We start from the raw sequence: 15930 nt of genomic DNA on the forward strand, positions 1-15930 counted from the left end.
AATTGTTATGTGGCAAGTGAGACCCTCGGAATTAACAAGAGTTTTTGGTGAAAATCATGTTCACACAGCTTTAATTCATCCTGTTGATGGCAGCCAGGCCTTTCACGGTTTGGTACAGAGGGAAGGTATTTGAGGGAGAGGATGCCGAGGCGGAATTGGTATTCTCACAGGCTCTGTGTGAGTGTGGCTTTGTTCCAAAGTGGTGTGAAGACGAGGAGATGGACAGAGGGGGGGGAGGAGGGGGAGCAAGGGGGAAGGGGGCACTTTCTGGTGAAGGTCAGAGGGTTAAGCCGATGGAGATCCTTGGAGACGGAACCCTGCCGAAAAGATGGTAATGCCCCAAGCCATGATTCATCGCAAAGGCATCCATCACCCTGTGTGCGTGTGTGTGTATGTGTGTGTGTGTGTGTGTTTACAATGACGTCATCCCATCAGTCCCCAGGCTGTCAGGGCCTGACAGGCAGGGGCCATGGAGGAGTAGTGTTTTCATTTCAACAGGCACAGTGATGAACTGCCGTGGAGGGGGCGGGGCTGCTCTCTGAATGGCAGGTGCCACGCTGTTCGCTGTGCTCATGGGAAGTGGATTTGAGGTTGTTGTTGGCTGTCAGTGTACTGTTTGGTGGCAGCACGAGCCACATGACTAGATAGTCGAGTTCCAGCAGAGCACATTAACTACTTCTGGTATTTTTATTTCTTCGTCTATTTTTATGTTCAGTGTCTGGAGCTCAAGTTTCATTTTAATCACAGTTTACTTTATATCAGTGGCCCCTGCTGCTCTCTCTCTCTCTCTCTCTCTCTCTCTCTCTCTCCCCAGTGCCGTCTACTGCAGGTTAATTGAAGGGAGTTGCTGTGGGAGACAGGGAGATGAGCTGTAACTATCAATGTGGGCTAGAGCCCACTTACCGATGCTCTGCCAGCTGCAGGAGCTAAACATAGCTAATGAATTTGTCTCAATCTCTGAATCCTATCTGATTTCTGGGCTTAGTTTAGCTGGGTTGAAGTTGCTCTAATTAATATTTCTAATGTAAAATTATTGACATACTCACAGAATTATCACTGCAGTTCTCCTCAGATCCATGGAGTGTGTTAGCATTTTTGAGCATGTTCGGTTTTATGATGGTTTAATGTCACTCAGTGTTGGCTGGATGTTTAAAAAACACATTTACACTATGACTTTTTGATGTCTTCAAATGTCAGTGCTTTGGTGTGGGTTGTTGTGGTGGCCCTCAAGTGGCCAAAAAGATGAATTTATGCAATTAATGTGATTGTGGTAGCATGGTGGTGCAGTGGTTAGCAATGTCACCTCACAGCAAGAAGGTTCCAGGTTCGATTCCTGGTCTGGGCCCTTCTGTGTGGAGTTTGCGTGTTTTCTTGTGTCTGTGTGGGTTTTCTCCAGCTTCTTCCCCCAAAAATATGCACATTAGGTTAACTGGCCTCTCTGCATTGCCCCCAGGTGTGAGTGTGTGTGTATGTGGTTGTCTGTCTTCATGTGCCAGCCCTGTGATTGACTGGCAACCAGTCCAGGTTGAACCCCACCTCTTGGCTGCAGTCAGCTGGGATAGGCTCCAGCGCCCTGGTGATCCTGATGGATAAGTGGTATGGAAAATAATTGATGGATGGATGGATAACTGATTATTTGGCCACCAGGAGGCAGAAGAACTCTAAAACATACTGACACACCCACAGTCATGACATACAATCACATTATAAGTTTTTCGGTCTAAAATACAGTTGCCTGTGTTTGTTGATTCCACCTGATGAACGCATGTCTCCTCGCTAGCTATTGGTTGGTCTACACCCTCTACAGAAAAACATCTGGCTTTTTAAATGCTAAATGCTTCACTGTGCGAGCTGCTTGCTAACTTTATCTATCTGTCATTTTGTGCTGGGCAGCTAGTGCTCACTGGGTGGCTTTGTTGATTAGTGGAGCTTAAGGTTGTCTCACACAATCAAACACGGCATCAACAATATGGACTTCCTCTTCAGTGTTTTGGCAGCACAGATAGCTGGCAGTGTGAACAATCAAAAAACAATCACATACTGATGAATGTTTCTGGATATAAGCTTACAGCAAGCAATAAAAGAAATCCCAGGACAGTGTACAGATGTCTGACAAGCTCATTAGGCTGCGGATAGTTTTGTTCAGTCTGGTGTGTTTCCTCATTAGCAAGAATTTATGCTGAGACTAATCATGCAATATCATGAACTTATACTCTTTCAGGCATAGTCAATGTACTCCATGATCTGTGAAATAAGATATCTATTTATATTGAACTCAGTATTTTGTTTCCAGAAAGATTTAGGCAGTCTTGAGTTCCCAATAAATGTGCTTATACAGTTTTATTTCTAATTCTTATTATTGAAGAGGCATATTCAAAACAATGGCAGTATTATGTATTCAATAATTTTAGAATTTTTTTAAAACAACAAAAATTAAATTAAAACAACAACAAAAAGTGCATTTGTGATTTTACTGCTGGACGAAGTCACACCTAAAAAAATCAAATTTTCCAAAATTGGATATAGATGTTTAAGATGTGTACTGTTTGTATGAGTCCCCCTTTTGGCTGTTGGAACACTGACCTAGTTAAGTGTTGACACCAGGTTGGCCTCAGTTGTGAACTCCACTGAATGTTGGTTCGCAACTTTTTCCCACTGGCTGAATGTCCTGGAAAGGCAATTTATAAGATGTAGATAGTCTAGATATCCTACCGTGGGTCCTCTTGTGTAAAGAGGAAACAGACAGAAATGGAGAATAGATTGATGTTGTACAATGGCAGACTTTTTTACTTTTAGCCATTTTGGCAGTCCTCCTACTCGGGCAGTGAGATCAGAGAGGAGGAGGAGATGGAGGAGGATGAGTAAAATGAGGCCAGTGACACACAACAGGGGGTCCTCTGGCACCTTGCACATATACACTTCATGCCAAGAGAGGGACATCTCTCAACCCTCTTACCAAGAGCCAGTGCAGCTCTGGTGGCCAAGCAGCATGTGTGTATGTACATGCATTAGTGTGTTTGCAGTGCAGTTGGGCGGTGCTGCTGCCTGCATTCTTAATTAAGCCTGAGATACAACCATCAACAGGAATATAATTGGCTTGTAAGAGGGAGGGGGAAGAGGGTGGCATGGGGCAGGAGGAGTTGGGGAAGGGGGGTGGAGGGTTGTGCTACAAACTTTCCAAACAAGAGATGGAGAGGTGGGAGAATGAAAAAGAAGATGGAGAGAAATCCATTTACATGCTAATGCCCTCCTCAGTCCTTCAACTGCCTCATTGGGTACGTTGCCCGATACCCTCAAATAAGCTCTTGGATAGCAAGCCGGTCGCCATGTTTACACAATAAACAAACAGCAATGAGGTTAAAGTCTTTTCATGCATCTTTTTGTGCGTTCCTACAGTATTAGCAACAGTCAGTTGTTGCGTAACTATTTTGTGGTATCTGAAGGCCTCAGCTGACTGCTTCTGGGCTTCTTTGTCATCCCTTGGCTTTTTCTTGTTTTTGTCTCCTAGGCGACAGAATGGGCACCGGACGAGGAAACCAGGCGGTCCTGTCAGAGCAAAGGCAAAACAGAGGTAACCTCGATCCCGCCCCCAATTACAGCAATTCATGTCAGCGCCTCTTGGCTTACAGAGTAGGGCTATCTTGATATCTTCTGGCTGCTGAGGCGAGGGCCTTATGAGCCTTAGAGGAGGGCTCTGTGCAGAACAGCTATTTCAAACCCTTCAATCAGGGGTTGTTTTTCTTGCAGTGAAGAGAAAGGAAAAAGGAAGAGAAGGAAAATGCACACAAGACAGCCTTAAAGCAAGATAGTAAGGCACAAAAGGACTTCCTTTCAAATATGTCCGATAACCCACATAGCGATCAGCTGTTTTATTTCGATTATTTTGTCAGAACTCATTCTTACCTCCCACAGTGGCTAAAGAGCAAAGGGTTATACCTAATTCACAGAAACAGACAGTCAATTCAAGCAAAACCTACATCACTGCAATTATCCCAGTTCTGTGCCACAACACAAAGGGCCACCATTTACCAAAAATGATACTTATATAAAACGCTTCATTACCAATAAATCTATTTCATGCCTTTGTTAAAACAGATTTGACTCTTTGTACTCAAACACAGTACTTGACTTTTTGTCGAGCGTCTTGTCGATGTCACAAATAGGCTTCCATTCACTTCCAAACGAGTATTCTTATTTTTGAACAATGGGCTTACAAGAGCAGGCAGACATTCAATTGCTTTTGGTTCCATGCCAGAGTGATACCAGAAGACTTGGTCCATTGTTCTCAGCAACACATCAAAGCTTTCTTCTTTATCCACTTCACTGCAGATTGAATGTCAGAACTACATCAGAGTCCTGCTGGTGAACAAGACTGAGGTCATGACATGTGGAACCAATGCTTTCCAGCCACTATGTATAACCAGAGAGGTAACAGATAAGTGTGTGTTTGTGTTTCGTTTAGTAGAAGCTGAGTGAAAACACTATGGACTTAACCTTCTCCACTCCCTGTCTCTCCCTCTCTGTATTTTCACCCTTTGCAGGTGGGCAACATGAGCAGCGTGCTGGAGCGGGTGAACGGCGTGGCTCGCTGCCCATACGACCCTCGTCACAACTCCACAGCGGTGGTGACAGAGAGCGGAGAGCTGTACGCCGCCACCGTCATTGACTTCTCTGGCCGAGACCCTGTCATATACCGCAGCCTGGGCGGCATGCCACCTCTGCGGACCGCACAATACAACTCCAAATGGCTCAATGGTACAGTAATACAACCTGAAGTACTATGTATGATTCATGAATCATGCTGAAGTGTTTCAGTATAATTTGTTTAAAGTTAATGTTTTTCAGTGATGTAGCTAATTATTTTTTCGTCATTTATTTTTGTAACTAACAGGTTCATTATTTGACCCTTTTCAACCAAGCTTTCAAAACCAGTGAAAGCGGCCAATCCTTCAGTTGGAGGGTCTTGAACCAGCAGGTTCTTAATAACGATTAATTTATTAGAAAAATAGATTATTAGTTTTCATTGATTAACTCACATTCATGATAGACCACTGAAAGCACTGTGAAATTCAAAGAAGTATTCATGAAATGATCCAGAGTTCACTGGTTTAAGTTAGAGTTTCGTTGTTTTACAGGGTCAGTGTCTTGTCTCAGGCGTGAGAAACGAATTAGATCAGTAATTTCATCAGATCTGAACTCTCGTAGGATTTCAAAATAATCCACTCAAGGTTAAATTGCAGGGTAAAGACTTGTGTAAAACAATCTCTGAAAAGTCCATCTATTACTTTAAACATTTTCATAGCCCTGCCTGGAGCGACAGATGGGCCAAGCATGCATTTTTGCTTCCAACACAATCGGCTCCTTTGTTGCCACCAAGATGTATCAGTCCGACAGGGGTGTTTTCAAAGGATTACAAGGACTGTTTGGATTTGAAGTTGTGTGCGTAACACACAGTACAGGTTAGGCATAGGAATTGGTGGGATTTATGGAATGGCGGAGAACATGAAATGCTGTCAATCCTGCTGGTGTCGGTGTCAATAATCTCCCTGCTGCTGACACTGCGCCTTTTCCTCTGAGCTTGCCGCAGCAGAAATCCATCCACACACATCCTGACTCCAACAGAAATGTAGATGGACCTTTCAGTTGAAGAGGCTGTCATATACCGCCTTTGATATGCAGAAACGATTAGAGGAGTAGATTAATGGAGGTATGTAGAAAAGCAAAGTGGGAGGAATTATTTTAGGAATCCATCGCTCTCCAAGTAAAGGTCAGATTGATTTTCTGCTTCATAGACAAAGTTGGATGACTGACAGTTGGAGCACTGAAGACTTGGACAGATGTGAAACCATCTTAAAAAAAAAAAAACCCAATAACTTTATGAAAATATGTGGATCTTCTATTTAAAAAAGTTGATTACTAACATCCAATTACAGAGCCTAATGTTCCATTTTGTGATCTGCTAATGCCTCTTATGTTCTGTAAAAACCTCTCACATTTTGAGTCAACTAAACAACTAAATTTGAATTGAGAAAAAATTTCCTCATAAAGAACATCTGAAAATAGTAAAACAGGCATAATGAGACAAGAACAAAAACTAAAATAAAATGAAAATGCACAGGGTTAATGCTGGCTTTAAAATTAGAATATGACTGTAACTAAAGCTGCAATTCATTATTATTTTCATTATTTATTAATTTGTCAGTTATTTCCTTACTTTATTCAAGTATAGTTTCACAGATTCCCAATGCTTAAGATGATGTCTTGAATTTGTTTCCCTTGTTTGACCAGCAGTCAAGCAGGATAATCAGTTTACAGTGAATTCAAACAGCAACAAGCAGCAAAGACTCACCAAACACTTGACATTTTCTGCTTGAGCCTTCAGACTTAACCAAGTAATCCATCATCAGAGGTGTTGATGATTAATTTTCTGTTGTTTGACTAATGCATTAATGAAACAATCATCACCGCTGAATGCACTTAATGTAATAAATAAATCTTTACATATGTCAGAGCAGCGGCATTGTGATGAGAAGTAGACTGTGAAAGATTTGGACCGTACAGGGTTGGCTACAATAAAGGAGAGGCGAGAATGGACAAGTCGAAATGGGGAGATCAAATGCAAGCAAGGATGGTAGGTGGGAGAGTATGAAGGTTTGTATGGGAGAGGAGAGATGAGAGTGGTGCAGACCAGGGAGGAAGATGAGGCTGAGAGGGAAGCACAGGAGATAGACTGAGGAGTCAGTGAGCGATGTAATTATTCCTCACGGCAGGGAGAGGGTGAAATTACAACACACAGCATGCCTCACACGACTGACTGTGTGTGCATATGAGAGTGTGCTTGTGTGTGTGTATACATATATATATATATATATGTATTTAGACAATATGCAAGGTGCATGTGCTTCCATGTGTGTCCAAGATATGTGTGTGTGTGTGTGTGTGTGTGTGTGTGTGTGTGTGTGTGTGTGTGTGTGCTTTAGAGAGACACAGAAATAGCAAGAATGTGGGAGGGAAAAAGATGAGTAGCAAAGTAGATAGTGTCCTCATCAGCATAATCACAGCTGGCTGCACACACAGTCAGACACACATGTTGCACTCCACTCCAGCTATACACACACACACACACACCCCTGGCATCACAGACAATGCCTGCTTTGCTTCATAGCGTCGGTGAGGGTTATGGAGTTGTGTTCCCGCTGGATTTGGGGTGTGAATGAAAATCTCATTTCCAGCTCTAAGCTTCTCCACTTCAGGAGAACCAAAGGCAGGGAGGGGGTCCTGGATCTAATCAATCTGTTCCCTTATTGGATTGGTAGCCTGCCAGGCACCGACCAACTGTGTCCCATCATGCATCTGAATGACAAGGGGAGGTATAGAGTTTCCTGTGAAATAACATAAACAATGTCTCTGCACTTCTCTCAATCCTCCACAGACTTTATTTGTACCAGCATATTTATTTATATTTCTGTTATTTGCCTCACTCTCCTCTCACCTTTCAAAAAAAAGTGTGTCAAAAAAGTGTGCATCTTTTTTCTTTGGACATAATCAAGCAACAAGGCCTAAACCACCCCCCAGTTATTTATGGATCATTTCTGCATCCCTGCATCCCTACAGGATGTGTTTATGTGAATATTAAATAGCCTTACTCTTTACACTGTAACTGTGTTTGATTTAAAGCATCATGTGATGTTAGTGATGGCAGCTTCACTCCTTCAGCACCCAACCAGCCTGCCAGATTGAACAATCTGTTTACCGCTTAGCAGGATGCTAGAAAAAGTCTATCCGTCACATTTGCACCCACGCAGCTTCAGTAATATTATGCAGAATCTGTCAGCTCCGCCTGCCCTTGGCCTCACTCTGGTACAGTATACATAAACACAGGTATGCAAACACAGAAAGGCTGTGGTGAACACTGACAGAGCAGCTCAGGCATGTTGTGTGCGCACACATTATCCTGACACATTATTACTTAGCTGATACATGCGTAAACACAATTATCTACTTCACGCGGCCTTTGGCTGTAGGGAAAGTAGCACAAACTCATTATGATGGTTGTCTTTTCTGCCTTGGTTGCAGTAAGTGACAGCCAGCCTACAGACATGACACCACTGACCTGTTCATCTGCACCAGCTAACTTTTGTATTACACTGGTTGGTTTGCCACAAATATTAACAATCAGTGATACCTTTGGATGGAATGCATACTACCACTACTAGTAATAATAATGATAATGATACTGATGAATATGTGGGATTTGTTCTGTTTTCTTAAATAACATTTTTATTGTTTAAACATGTGATTAAATGAAAATGGAGAATGCACTAATTAGGGCTTCCTTCATTAAGTGTAAACTTGAGTAGATCACTTGTTAAATTAGCCGCTGCTGCTGTCCCACTAGATCTTACCGCAATTATGGAAAATAGCCAATATATAATTTGATTTAAATTTCAAAAAGTTTTGGACAAAACTTTTTTGAACTCCCTCTTTCTTGTTTCTTAATTGTTTTTTTTTTTTACGCCACAAGTGCCTTCACCTCCGGTCGGTCCACGGTTAGTTTTTACCCCAGATGTGAAATGGAGTTTGTCCTGCTGTAGCTGTGTGGACAGTGTTTTTGTCTCTTTCTGCTCCATTTCAAAACTTCTATCTTATAAAAAGCCTCACTAGCCCCTGAGGTACATTCCATCATGGCTGTTAACAGGTTATGCCTGCTCTGTGTGTGTGTGTGTGTGTGTGTGTGTAACTCACCTTCTCACCCACAAGTCTCCATAATAGGTTGAGTTTGAGGTTTAGGTAAAGGTTAGGGTAAAGATTCGAGTTAGGCAAGTAATGGTTATGGTTATGGTTATGGTTATGGTTATGTCTGTATGTCTGAGTATGTCTCCAATGAATGTAATTGCACCATAGGGCAAGGAAACATGACTCTCTGTCTCTGTGTGTGTGTGTGTGTGTGAGAGAGAGAGAGAGAGAGAAAGAGAGAGAGAGAGAGAGAGCGTGGGTTTATGTGTGACTGTTTGTAACATCAGTTCTTTTGTTTATGGGTTTGCATGCTTCTGTGCAAATTAGGGTTTCAGGTTTTTATTCCTCCATTCCTCTTTGCGCTTTTGTGAATAAATGGGTCCCGGTGGGAAACTGAAGCAACAGCAGCAGAGGAGTATTTTTCCTGTTTCATTGTCTGTGCACACGCGTAGTACTCGCCTGAGAGACGACACAAACACAGCAGTAGAAAACAGGAGAATCAAAAGCTAAATGTGATGAAGTCACAGTCAGTGTCAAAACAGCGACGTGGATCTTTCTGTTTTAAAGTTATGTTCAGACTACCTCTTGAAAGATTTGACAAAATGGAGTTATTCTGTTCAGAAACAAGTGATATTTGAAATATTGAATCTATAACAACCACTGACCTATTTAAATTATTTTATTATTTGAATTCTGGCTTCAAACTCAGTATCACCCGGGATGTCAGCTTGATGCTCACAAATTCAGTGCCTTCCAAGGACTTCAACAGATAACATTCTGGCTGATTTGAACAAAGCCTCACAGCACATCTGCACCACCAATCCAAAATGTCAACTTTTCATGAACTACTACAAACTGACTCATTTCGAACAATGCACTGGATGGTGACACAATATAATCATATACCTTTAGATGTTAATGGGTCAATTCACTCAAATTACCCAAGTGCAGTTTAACCAGTAGGTTCTCACTGTGGACACATGGAATTTTAAACTTATCTAAAGTAGTTCCAGTGAATCTTGCCTGATTATCAAGAGTAACCAGGGCATTTAAGAAAACACACACTGCTTTTGCATTTTTCAGCTGTAATTCTAAATGCTGTGAGAACCACAAGCAAAATTCCACTTGTCAGAAATGTCAGATGCAAATATTTTAAAATGTCAAACTTATCTATAAGCCCAAACTATCTGCATAATAAGCTAATATTAAAGGTGAGTGGAGAGAATGTAAGTTGAAGAATTTGGATGAACTGATTCTGTTAAACCAGAACAAAGACATCTATGTGATACTTCCAAAAATGTAGCTGTTAAATCAGCCTCCATGTGTTGGATTCAAGACTGCATGGACTTAACAAATTTAAGCTCTTTTTGGCTGCATTCACACAGCAATGAATTAGTATTCTGTGACAAGTCATGTGTTTACAAAGGATGACAGTAACGTCCCTTTCAAACTGCTATTCAGTCGGCTTTACGGGATAACCCACCCAGCAGAGAGAGAGCCATTAATCACTGGCTATGTCACCCAGGGCAATAAAAGCAGTACAGGCATCCAGTTAAGCAGACATAGCTCCATGGATTTACCATCAAAACATCAGATGGATTTATTAGCAACCATTTTTTCCTCTTCACCCCTCCTCCTCCCTCAGCACCTGCTGCTCATTCACACATTTGACTTTGAGGCTGTTTTCCACAACATCTGAAACAGGAGTGCAACAGTAGAATTTCGAAGTTGTTATTGCAATCAATAATAAGGAGTCCAGGGGTCAAAGCAAGAACATCTAGATGATAAATGTTGCAAATATTTCTATTTCCCTGGAGTCGCTGCGTAATGACCCTCTTACTCCCTCCTTTCTACCTCCCGGCAGAGCCCCACTTCATCTCAGCCTACGACATCGGCCTCTTCACCTTCTTCTTCCTGAGGGAGAACGCGGTGGAGCATGACTGCGGCAAGACGGTCTATTCCCGCGTGGCGCGAGTCTGCAAGAATGACATCGGCGGCCGATTTCTCCTGGAGGATACCTGGACCACGTTCATGAAGGCGAGGCTCAACTGCTCGCGCTCGGGCGAGATCCCCTTCTACTACAACGAGCTCCAGAGCACCTTCTACCTGCCCGAGCAAGACCTCATCTATGGCATCTTCACTACCAATGTGTGAGTGGACACCCCACACATCCATTTTTTAGCCTTTAAAATCTGAAATATGCTCATCAAATGATGTCCTCAAATTACTTCTCTTGTTCAAACAGCAGTCCAAAACCCAAAGACTCTTCATTTACTAACATAAATGTCAAAGAGAAGCAGCAAATCCTTGCATTTAAGAAACTACAACCATTTTGACATTTATGCTTGAAATATGACCATCAATTCATTATCATAACGTCTGGCAACTAATTTTCTCAATCAATGAACTTCAAATTATATTTTTTAGTAGAACAATTCCTGTCAAATGTACACACTGCCAACCATACAGAATTGTTCCTTCCCCTCCTTTCATACGTCCAAATGATTATACCCATAAGGAAGCATGGGTGACCATGTTTATAATAATGACCTGTGGATATTTCTTGCATGCAATGGCAACAACAAATGAAAATCTCTGTCATGCAGCTGTATTCATGCTGTCTCCACATTTTGATTCACAGGAACATTGTTGTTGGAGGTTTAGTTGTACCATTAGGGCTCCTGTGCACTCATTGCTCCGCTTGTGGAATGCTGCTTTGAGTGGAGGCTGAGTCTGTGTTGAACCACCTGCATTTTTGCACCCCACGTTATTCATACTTGCTCTCTAAAATAATCAGAAAAAATTCACATATGCTAAACCAACTCCTGGGTTCCAGAAAGTATTTGTAGATTTTGATTAAAATTCCTGGTGGGACAGGGATCTCAGTTCCTGGTATTTAGCCCCACTACAGATCCCCCCAAAAGTTTATTTTATCTGTAAAGGCACATATGCACACACAAATGATTAGTCAACATCTTGTTATTTACACAAAAGGAATTATTAAAAATCTCTGCCAGACCTTTTTTATTACTCCTCGGTGAGCATAAATCTATTGTAGACTTGCAAGTCATTATTTCCTTCATGGTCTCCAAATTTGCAATTGCATACTTCCTTAAAGGGCTAATTAAAGGGATAATTAATCTTAAGAAGGATGAACAGTGGTAACCTGATACAGTGCTTATATCCATCATTTATGCTATAATTCAAATTCAGTAGAATATAGCAGAGGGAATACTTACAGCTAGAAAAAAAATGTTTTGAACTTTTCTGATATTTATCATCTAAATCAGCTTAGTGTGTAGATGATGAAAACAAATTGGTGGAAGGCGGGTGGGAATGTTTTTAGATCAGTTCATCAAGAGTTTATCTTGAGTTCGTCATATATCAATGTATTTAAAGTGAAAAAGAATCTACACAAATTGGAATAAATACAAGCCTTCAGTTGTACACCACATGGGACAAACACTTTTGCTTCTGTATAGACATTGCAGAAGCTAAAAATATTGTGATGTAACCCTTACGCATGCTTTACTCCTAAATATGGCCTTCACTGTTGAACAGAAAAGATGAACAGCCCCACCAGAACAAGCTGCAGCTGTGCTGAAGAGCTCTTAAAACGCAAACAAGAATACTAATGTGGGAACGTCATTATACGCACGCGCACACGCCAAAACACTTCAGCTTCAACTTCTTATCATTTAGTCGTCAGATTTCATCACTTCAGATGGTTTGGTACTCCGTCATTTTCCCACCTATACAGACAGAGACAATTTTCCAGAGTTTACAGCCTCCCTGCTGCTGCTAATGATCAGTGTGGATGCATGTGGCTCTCCACCGGGCTGGCTGTGCAGTCTGTCTCACACTCCCTCTGGTGTTTGATTGCTCCAGGTGGGGGTGTCACACACTTCATTACAGAGAGGAAATAGTCAGAGCCAGAGTGTTAAGACCAGAGCTGTTGTTATGCTTTTCATATTAACTAAAAGTGTAATTGCATCACATTTCTGCCTGAGTAGAGGGTGGCAGCATCTGTCACTGAATTTAGGCAGTCAGTCCTGCACCACAATCCAGAGCAAACATCAAGATGTTACTATTAACAGTTACTCTGCATATTGACAAACTGGTAAATATTTCTGAATATTTTTGATGACCTCATGACCTTTTATTGAGACTCACCACTGGGTTAAAGTTTGAGTATTTTTTCAGATGTTGGTTGGTCACAGCAGCTTGATGAATATTTGCTGGGTTATCCATTTGGCTCAGTCCATTTGCAAATATTCTTATTATGTTTCCTTTACTTACATGAGACTTACATGAGAAGGTGATTAACAGCAGACTTAGGGCCATTGGACAGTACACAGGGATTTGACTGAAACTATGGCACTTGTCAAAAACAAAATTGCCATTTCCATACCTTTCCAGCATTCTGGGAAGGCAGTTGAGATCTGGGGTTGCATATTAAAAGATGCAGTCTGTATGTGGAGTCACATGTCTGTTCACAAATCACGCGTGTTTTGGTTCAGACAGAATCTCTCCCTCTCAATTATTCCCAACAAAACCAAAATAAAAGACTCCCTGAGTTGCAGAGAAGAGAAAGGAAAAGAGAGGAATGAGGGGAGAGCATAAAGCAAATCTAAATTAAAAGAGGAATAACTTTGCTTAGTCTGAATTTCATTGTAGTTACTTATCAAATGAAAATAAAATATGCAAGAATAAAACTTCCACTCAACACTTTGTGGTAACAGATTCCATGTACTGCTGAATGCTGAAGTGCCTCTGAACTGAGATATGAAGCAAATATCAGACATGTTTGATTTAAAGGGATTCTCTCCAGGCAAACCACAATGCAAGCACATGTTGCCATATGTTTTTAAAATGGGTAAGTCTAATTTTGGTAAGTCGTCAGATCTGCATCTCGAGTCTGACTTAAGTCCAACTCTTGGGGGCACAGGTGTAGGGCTTTATTTTGTGTGTGTGTGTGTGTGTGTACGTGAGCAAGCGTGGCTCTTGGTATTCATTGTTCTGTCAGAGGAGAAGTTGAATCCTGCCTCTCACCTGTTAAGCCACTGGTATTTGCCACCACATGGCTGCTTTCCGTCAGTCTGCAGCCATCTTTAGTAATGGAGCAAAAGAGAGAGTGAGGGATGGTAAAGAGAGAAAAACAAGCCAGAGGGATAAAGAGAAAGAGAGGGGACAGTAATGAGAAAAATCAGCGAGCTCCAAGCTTTTGTCCGTCGTCCTTTGTCTCCTTCCTTGCCCTTCCTTTCTGAAGCAACTCTTCGGCCCTCCTTCCAAAACTGCCTCCCTCGTCGAGGTTGGATATGTTAATGCAATCACCACAAACACTGTCTCCATCTGTCTGGCCTAAATTGAACAGGCTCACAGCTGCTCCCAGGAGTTTGGGGCTGTAAAACAGAGCAGGAAGAGTTGGAACAGAGTACTTATCCTCTGTCTGCTCGCAATCTGGGCCAGGTCTCAATACTGCACAGTGAGCTCCTCTCTTGCTGTTACTTTTCTGACATAACTTGTCAGGTTCTATAAATGGCAGTGATGGCATCCTAATTAATTTTTTAACCCATCCGCTGTCCTGAATCATGAAATCTAACAATTAACCAAGAGGAAATGTGATTGATTATTGATTATTTATGATTGATTGATTATTAGTTAACAGTCATTCATGTAAAAATGTACAAATGATTCCAGCTTGTTGAATGAGAGAATTGGCTGGTTTGCTGTGATTTAGTTCACCGCAAATGAATGATTTTTGATCTCTTCTCAATTCCTGGGAAGTTGTGATGAGCTTTTCTTGCTGACATTTCACTGACCAAAAAAATGACAATATGCTCCAGCACTTTGGTATCACTCTTAAAAAAAAAAAGAATGATCAGAAACACTTACCATAAGACAAGTCAAGAACATCATCGCCTCCAATACAAATACATCTATGGCAGTATGAGATGATTAGAGCAACTGCACAACCCAAAGTAGTTCACAAAGTGAGAAAGTCTCAAAGGAGGGGTAGAGGTTGAGGTTGCTCACCAAACATCACAGATCTTTTCTTAGACCTAACAAAGGAGCTTTTGTGTCTAAACCAATGCTAACGGGTATCATGTATGTCTGGATGAGAAAGTGGTAAACGGGTTAGGTTCTAACACAGGTTTTCTGTTATAAATAAAACATCACAGTGGTTATTGTTTTCTGACTCTGGTGAGCTGAGAGGGTATTATACAACTGTTTCCACTATCTGTTTTCACTATCTGAGTAGTGCTTCTCACAAATGGTGTTCTGATTTTGATGTGTAAAATCTGTGGAGAGCCCCGTTCGATAAATCAGGCAAAAAAATAACATACAACAGATCGATCGATAATAGAATTAATCATTCCAGCCCTACTTCAAAGGAGGCAGGGGAGAACGGAAATGATTCAGCTGTAACTTCATTGAGAGGTGCAGCAGCCGTCGGAGCCTGTCGAGCAGTTATGTAGTGGGGGTTTTAGCATTCCATCAGAATAAGGACACTTAAGACCTTAGAGCACAGCCAGGTCTTTTAATTAACTCCAGGCCCTTATTGGCAGGGTGCTTCTGTCGTGGACTCGGAGTAGCAGCAGCGAGATTCTCCTGCTGAGGTGTCTAACCTACCATTACTAACTAATTATGAGCCTCCTTATCTATTTCTGGGTGACTTCCCTGACCCCGTCCTCTTCAATAGTTCTTATAAGGTCTCATATCTGAGAGGTTTGGGGTGGGATGAGGAGAAGTGCAGAAAGAACTGGTCCATTAATGTATTAGTAGATTGACATAAAATTATTTGACGTAGTCACGATAGTTGATTTGTCTTCTAATTGATTTGTCTCATTTATGAGGAAAGTCTCATCTTCTCAGATATGAGGATTTCCTACTTTTCTCTGTGTTATATCTTTGGAGACTTTGAGTTTTAATTTGCTGAAGACATTAACTTGGGCTGTGGAAGCTTGTGAGGGTCATTTTTGATAAATCTTTATTTTTGATAAATTTATCATCCTCATTTTTGAGGATGATAAATTGAAAAAGAAAAAAACAGACAGATTGTCTAGACAGGATTAAGAATGGGAACGCCATCTTTTCGTCTGACAAATGTGGCTGAGATTGGTGCGATGCCACAGTGCCACTGTCGCAATGTAAATCATTACAATTCTTCGATGATTGTGAAACACATTAAAT

At 41.4% G+C, this 15930-nt stretch overlaps 1 protein-coding gene across 3 annotated transcripts in view; it reads left to right on the top strand.

The window, feature by feature from the left end:
- The window catches only part of sema5ba (sema domain, seven thrombospondin repeats (type 1 and type 1-like), transmembrane domain (TM) and short cytoplasmic domain, (semaphorin) 5Ba), a 146807-nt gene that overhangs the window by 92395 nt on the left and 38482 nt on the right, over nucleotides 1-15930 (top strand). For all 3 annotated transcript variants that reach the window (XM_046403888.1, XM_046403887.1, XM_046403889.1), the window contains exons 6-9: nucleotides 3509-3571; nucleotides 4330-4428; nucleotides 4542-4755; nucleotides 10601-10886. In XM_046403888.1, the coding sequence (XP_046259844.1) occupies nucleotides 3509-3571; nucleotides 4330-4428; nucleotides 4542-4755; nucleotides 10601-10886 (662 nt within the window). The remainder of the gene's footprint in view (nucleotides 1-3508; nucleotides 3572-4329; nucleotides 4429-4541; nucleotides 4756-10600; nucleotides 10887-15930) is intronic.

The sequence above is a fragment of the Scatophagus argus genome, chromosome 11 (assembly GCF_020382885.2).
Source record: "Scatophagus argus isolate fScaArg1 chromosome 11, fScaArg1.pri, whole genome shotgun sequence".
NCBI classification, from domain to species: domain Eukaryota; kingdom Metazoa; phylum Chordata; class Actinopteri; family Scatophagidae; genus Scatophagus; species Scatophagus argus.